This window comes from Acanthisitta chloris, unplaced genomic scaffold, assembly GCF_000695815.1.
Source record: "Acanthisitta chloris isolate BGI_N310 unplaced genomic scaffold, ASM69581v1 scaffold10283, whole genome shotgun sequence".
Classification (NCBI taxonomy): Eukaryota; Metazoa; Chordata; class Aves; order Passeriformes; family Acanthisittidae; genus Acanthisitta; species Acanthisitta chloris.
Genome location: NW_008664291.1, coordinates 3,945 through 11,034, shown reverse-complemented (window position 1 = coordinate 11,034; position 7,090 = coordinate 3,945). Strand labels below are relative to the sequence as shown.

Genomic DNA, 7,090 nt, shown 5'->3' with positions numbered 1-7,090 from the left:
CAGCAGCAGGTAAATTGCAACTAACAAAGGGCAACAGAAATCAGACCAACAGATCCAAGACAGTAGAACAAAACAAGTCCCTACATACACATTAAGTGCTGAAGTCAAGACTTCCAGAAGCTTTTTGCTCCCTTCCTAATTCATTTGGAAGGAAACTGACCATGAATGTTTTTTATTCCTATCTAGAAAGCACTGAGAAGATCAATTCTAAAGTGGCTTTGAAAAAAAATAAAAATTGTGATCACTAGAAGCTTTTCATGGGTTTGGGGTTGTTTTTTTTATAAAATTTCATTTCCAATAGGAACCATTAAAAAAGAAAGCTTTGCCACTCAGATCATTTCAAACTGTACTTTAGAATAAAACCTGAGATAGCATGAAAGCTATTCAACTTGAGTCAGGTAAGGCAAAGTCAATAAATAAATAAATAAATAAATAAATAAATCAAACATATAAAACCAAAATACCCAACTCCTCCTAAACCAACACCATGAGTAGAGAAAATTAAGTGGATCACTTTTGCTGTTCTTCCTCTAAGATCACTTCAAAAATTGCTAGCATAGTGTCAAGCAATCTGATTAAGTACTCATCTTCCCCCTCTTCTTTGGCAACACTCTTACAAGTTCATCCACACATTCAGTATGTTTAAGACATCCTGATTGTGATGAGACTCTAACAGAACCCCCAGCCATGTTCAGCCCCAACAAAATAATTTGCTGCTTGGGTTTGGTACCTCTGAGTAGCTGTTCCTGCTTGACAACCAGCCCTTTGTATTTCTTGTAAGTTTTCTCATAGTCCTTTTTCAGGGTTTGATTTTCAGGATCTTCATCAAGTGAATTGCAGAAGTTAAGGAGTTCAGAGAGAAGTTAAGACAGTCTAGATGACTATTGTCCTCAAAAGTGCTAATCAATTACACATAAAATGCAAGAGATCTGTGAAATAGTTGCTGCCAAGACATGATCACAGCAACAGCTTGTTACCTGTCATCTAGGGCATGATCATTTCCTCCTTCTAGCCCTGGATGTATTACCCCCCAACAGGCAGAACAGCTGATAAAATGAAACATGTTTTTTCTTCTGTTGCTTTAGTAACTTCACCTTAATCTCTTCAGCTTCCTCAACCCCACTCTTGGTCTTTTTTCATACCTGCAATTATGTTTTGTACTTTCTAGTAACTTTACTGCTTTCACAGAAGTTGCTCTACACTCACCTTGTATAACTCAGCAACAGCTATGAAGGCAAGTCAGAAGCCACCAGACTACCCCAGAGTATCAAAAGGATATCAGCTTTCTTCTTTTTAGCAAGTTCTTCCTGCCAAAGCTCATGTCTCTTCAGTTCATGGTCAATGATATTCATACACAGAGCTCCAATTTTGTAGTGTGTGATTATTCCATGAAACTGAGAAAAACTATATTGAAGAAATAGAACTTGTGAGGAGTAAATGCAAACAACCCCAAATCTATTTTGACATCTAAAGCAGCACTGACCCAACACTGCACCACATGAAATGTTAAAAAAGGTATTTACTGTGTGCCCCATTATAACACTTACCTATTGGAAAATTACTTCAAAACAAGAACAATTCCTGAAAACGTGAATATTTCTTTCAAACTCATAGAAGGACAAGGAACATTTTGTTGTTCCAAGTCAAAATAAAAACACATTCCAATTTTCATGCGTAAAGGAAAATGTTTTCCAATCAGCCCAATTTCCATACTCCAAGTGCTTCAGAGCTCCCTCTACTCACTAGAAATACAACAGAGGTCCAAAATCAAGGTGCAACACAAATTCTGTTTGAACTATTTCTAGTCAGGGTATGCTGAAGCATTGGCATCTCTAAATAAGAGCAAGCACTCACTTCAGTCTTGAATACTGTTTATTCCCTGTAGGAGTTCTGAGGGAAATAACAGATGGCAGCTCAGCCCTCTTTAATTTCTAACACAAAGCTATGGGTCAGAATCCCTACTAGTTTCTTCCCAGCCCTCCTACACACTGTCTTACTATGAGAGTTGGTTTTGTGCCTCAGTTTTGTCACTCCAAGTGTGTTGCTGTCTCAGTAAATTTTTCCTGTTTCAGTAAGGTTGTGCAGTGCAGTGCAGAAAAGAAAATGCAAAGATGCTAAGCAGAGCTGAGTTCCTTATGTCCCTACACACAGGGGCTCTGCACTCACCTTGAAAAGCAGAAGAAAATATAAATTATGTTGGTAGCCAGTTCGATGCTTTGTTTCCAGTCTTCCCTCAGCACTCTGGCCAATGCACCTAAGGCAGTCTCTGAAGTGAAACAAGATTTAGATGAGCATCAGTATTTTACTTCCCCCCTTTTGTCTTGTAAGCCTCAGAATTCGAGTTCACCTCATTCTACACTAATCAGTTTTCTCTTGGAAGATTTTCACAGGAATCTCACTTTAACAGGTACCACTGTGCACAAGTTCTATTTGGACACAGTACCCTGGGTGGTCATCCTGCCACAAACCCTAAGAAGCAGCAACATGCAAGGGAACCTCAACCAAACATTAAAGTCAGCTTAACACTATCACTAACCTTCAGATCCTGTGGCCTTTTTCAGCTCTATGTTCCATCCTATACTGTGACCCCTGCCTAAAATACCACAATTTTCACTTTCAAATACCCTTTAAATTCTACCTTGACAGCTAGTACTTCTCATCCACCTTACTATTTATTTCCCCCCAATCAACTTCATATTATTTAATAATTTGGTTTATATTTCTTCTTGCCATGTTTTATCTCACTTTTCCATTCACTTTCCCCCATCCCCTCTTCTCATACACCGTGTTACATGATCAGAATAAGAAGAGCAGCCACTGGGAGGCTTTATTATTTGCAACAACTCATGGGGACAAGCCACGATTTGATGGCTCACCATTCCCCTCCCATTACATCTTGGTGTTGCAGGATGGATGTGTACTGAACTCATCATTTACTCAAGGAATGTGGAGGTATAAGAGACAAAAGGGGCAAGGAACAAATGACACAATTAACTTGTCAGCCTGCAAATCCCATTTTCAAAGCAAGTTTCCTGATCTTTAGGTACAACTCTAAATTCTCATCTCCAGCAATAACGTCAGATGAAGTCAATTTAGCAGCAAAATATCTAGGATGAGGAAAAACAGCTGAAGCCTATTGAGGCCAGAAGATTTCAGTGTTAGGCCCAGCTAAGAACAGCCTGAGCAGCATCCATTTATAGAGAGATCCATCTGGGCTTTGACACCCAGCTTATTATGTACAGAAAAAAAGCCTAGAAAACTGGAGAAAACCCCAAACTAAAGGTGAACCACTTTTCCCCTGAAAGCAAAGCACCACAAATTAACAGCACAACATTAAGAGAAGTCCTCACTGGGTTGTAAAATTACCATTGATAAGCAGCTCCTCCAGGTTATCAGGATTCCTGGCCAGCTGCAGGATGAGGGCAGAGCCACGCACCTTGTCGGGAATGTCCTCATACAGTAACTCAATGTACTCATCCATGTCATTGATATTGGCAACTTCATCAATCTGAAAGCAGTCACAAAGAGGGTTCCAGAGTGAGAGAGAGAGAGAGAGAGAGAGAGAGATGGCCATTCAACACCACCAATCACAGTGCCATTCGAACACAAGACAAAAGAGCACACAGCTTTGAGCACAGATCTTAGGAAAAAATAAAATACGAGTTAAAAAAATCAACGCATCCAGAGCCACTGCCAATGAACACCAGGAAATCTGAGAAGATTTAATTGCTAAAAACAAAGGATGCTCAGACAACTCCCTGTGCCCTGTCCCGTGTTCCAGACCTCACTCGCTGTCCTGCTGCGTGCTATACTTGGAGGGGGAAGGACGCAAGTCAAATATTTTACCCTTTATGGGGATAATTTTTATTCCATTGTGCAATATTTCCAAAGCAAGTTCTTTGTTTAAAAAACAAGAAGCAAAACAACACAAGAATCCAGTATTTCTTTTCCCATCCTCCCTTTAGCTGCTTACTGAAGTAGTAAATGGGGTTTGCACTTCTAACACCAATATTTACCTCTGTTCCTTCAAATGGGGGTGGATCTTTTGGCTTACTGGATTTCTCTTTCTTTTCTATAAAGAAAAAGACACAGGTGCAGTTAAGTTATGCATATTCATAGTTGAAAGACACATCTAGTGTTCTCAGAGTGAACCTTCTGGGTAAATCAAGGTCAAAGCCCTTTTGTGTCCAGCTGACCTGTTAGACTAACACAGCTAAGGTATGAGGTTTCTGAAGCTGAACAGTCCCCAGGGAACCAAGTAAACCCTCAGATGCCTTTTAACACCTCCCTCTAAAGGATCAGTTACAGCTGGGTAGGCCAAGGGTAATAAACCTTGGTGCAAGCCGAGTGACAACACTCACTTCCACAGTGATACACCTTAGCAGCTTTGATTCTGCTTGAACACTGCAGAAAAGCTGCCCTGGGAGACATGAAGACAGAATAAACGAGGGTAAAACACCCAAAGCAGTTACAATCAAAGCATGTAAGTAACATTACTCTTTGTTTTAAGCTCACCTCACAAAGATAAGAATCCAACTTGAGAACAAAGTTTACCATTTCATGATTGCCAGAAACCTTGATAACCATGAGGATCTGATGTTAAATATGAAGGCACCCACTGAGCAGAAAGTTTAAGATGAACTTAATACGTAAACAGGACCACCAAGATGTCAAAAAGTTAAGACAACAAGATGAGAGACAGCCCAAGCTGTCTGCTGTGCTGTACCAAAGCTAGTCAGGCTCTGAAACTCCTCCAGCTTTCCACACAGTGCAAATTCAGCCTAGGAACACTACCTGCCCTTGCAGGAGGTGATGACAGAGACATCTCCCTAGGAAGATCCTCATATAGTCTTTTGATGCCACTGCAAGTGCAGATTCAATACGAAGAGGCTGCACCAAATAGCAGAATCTGTACCTCTCAAGCTCTGCTAAAGCATACAGCAGTAAGAAGCAACATTAACCAAATTAATAAACTTTTGTTGTTAAAAAGATAATTTCCCCCAATCTTACTCCAAGATTGCAACTTTTTCCAAGTGTGATTTAACTATAGATCTTCTCCACTGCTGTTACCTCCACAGAACTTGGAGATCAAGCAAGTTAGGATCTCAGCTAGGAAAACCTCACGCAGTAGCTCTCCAAAGGTGAAGCACCCCAGGCCCAAGCTACTTTGTTCCTGCATTATTTACCTTTCCCCACTGAGGCATCTCTGCGATTCTGCAGGTAGTACAGCAGCTGTTCTACTTCTGCCAGCTTGGAGGGGTGAATGAGTTTGCATTCTTCAACCACCTTCCGAGCCAGGGAACCAACGTCTGTATTTGCATTGAGACTCTTTAGCCGAATGCTGCAACACAGAAAGGGATTCTTTCAGTTTTGAAACATTTGTATTTTCAGTCCTTTGATTATGTTTACAGAGTGATGAATTTCCTGAAGCAGAAATGATCCTGATACACCCAATGCCTGTGCCTGTCATGTCAAAGTGGTTCTCTGATCTCCAAATGGCAAGTAACTGTCAAACAGATCCAACAGAGCATAACTGTCCATCACCTGACAAGAAGCAACGCTAAATGCAGCTGTATGTACAGATCTCTTACAGCCATCTCAGACACAAAAGACAGTAACTGATTTGCAATATACTCAAAATAAAGTGCACAGAACCACAAAGGAGTACTGCACAAAAAGTCCAAAATGAGAAACAGCTCTTGGTGTTGAGTGCACTGGAAGGTTCTTCTGCAGTACCTGGAGTCCCCCATGGCTCTGGCAGACCTGCAGCCAAGCTCACAAGCAATGAGCAGTAAGAAATCTCCATGGACATTAACAACAGGATGGATCAAACAGGAATTCCACCACATTGCAGATGTAAGTTATGCTGATTCATCCGATGACACATGAACACTTCAAACAGTTCAAAAATTTGAGACAATTCAAGGACTCTCTTTCTCTCCTCCTCATTTATCCTCCTTACATGAACTCACACAGGTAGCCACTTAAAATCAAATTCTTGAAAAGAAATCAGTATAGAGATAAAATAAACCTAGAAAAGGTCCAACTTTGCAGCTTGGAAATGAAAGTTATAATAGTTCTCAAAGCTTTTCCAATGGGGAATATTTTAATGCTCTTGTAACAAAAATACCATGCAAAAAGTAAAGTGCAGATACCATAGTGAATTCACTATCAGGGGTTGCAGATCAAAACAACAGGAGGATCAACAGCTCAAGCACAAGGCTGTCAGGAGATTCAAGAGTATTTCTTGCTCCAACACGTGCTATCATTTGAGAAGGAACCAATCACTTCACTTATCTCTACTCAAGTGGCCATCACGTAAAATGGGAGTAACCACTTTTCTGTACAAAACACCTTCAGGTACATCAGATGTTAACTTTCCTAGGCACATGTTATTTCCTGGCTTTGAAACACTCCACTAACACAGCACTAAGTGTGATAAAGGTAAGGACCTACTATTTCTTACAGGCAGTTGATCACAGAATCATGGAATGTTGATACTTTGAGTTATTGCATCTCTGACTAAAAAAAACCTAAAAAAACAATCAGAACTTGCTATGACCTTACATTTTCTGACACTCCTTGCGTTCCCCCAGCATGGGGTCTCCCAACTCTCCCAGAATTGTTGCTTCCACTTCATAGTGCACAATGAGGGCCTTCTCAGATGGATGCACATCTATGTTGCCTCCTTTTACCTTCCTGCCATGGAGAACAAAAAAGAATTAGCTTAAATGAAAAGTTCAGAAAACACATCAGAACAGAAAACAGTAACAATGGCTTGTCTCCTGTTCTGCTCAGGCACTAAAGCCGAGTACTGCCCTCCTTCCACACCTTATTCCATATCACACAGCTGTACCAAAGCTAGTGCTAGTGGTATATTCTTGACTACTACCCCTAGTACATACAGAAACATCCAAGCCACTGGTGAAGTATAAGTCACAGAGCAGAGTAAGGAAAGAAATCAAAGATTTATCCTGTTCCACATCTTCCAGTTCTCTTAAGGAATTACAATGAGGGACAAGATGCATTTCACCAAGCAGGTGTCTTTCCCAGCTGATTCCCTATTACATTGTCAGTGTTCAGAAAATGG

General features: G+C 40.6%; 1 protein-coding gene across 1 annotated transcript in view; it reads right to left on the bottom strand.

Moving 5' to 3' along the window:
- The window catches only part of KIFAP3 (kinesin-associated protein 3), a gene marked incomplete at its 5' end in the record, with an annotated part of 61,897 nt that extends 55,198 nt beyond the window's left edge, over positions 1–6,699 (bottom strand). Inside the window, 8 exon segments of the mRNA XM_009071293.1 lie at positions 3–20; positions 731–829; positions 1,280–1,404; positions 2,167–2,266; positions 3,367–3,508; positions 4,017–4,072; positions 5,187–5,341; positions 6,568–6,699. Of these exon segments, the coding sequence (XP_009069541.1) occupies positions 3–20; positions 731–829; positions 1,280–1,404; positions 2,167–2,266; positions 3,367–3,508; positions 4,017–4,072; positions 5,187–5,341; positions 6,568–6,699 (827 nt within the window).
- Positions 6,700–7,090: the final 391 nt, after the last annotated feature.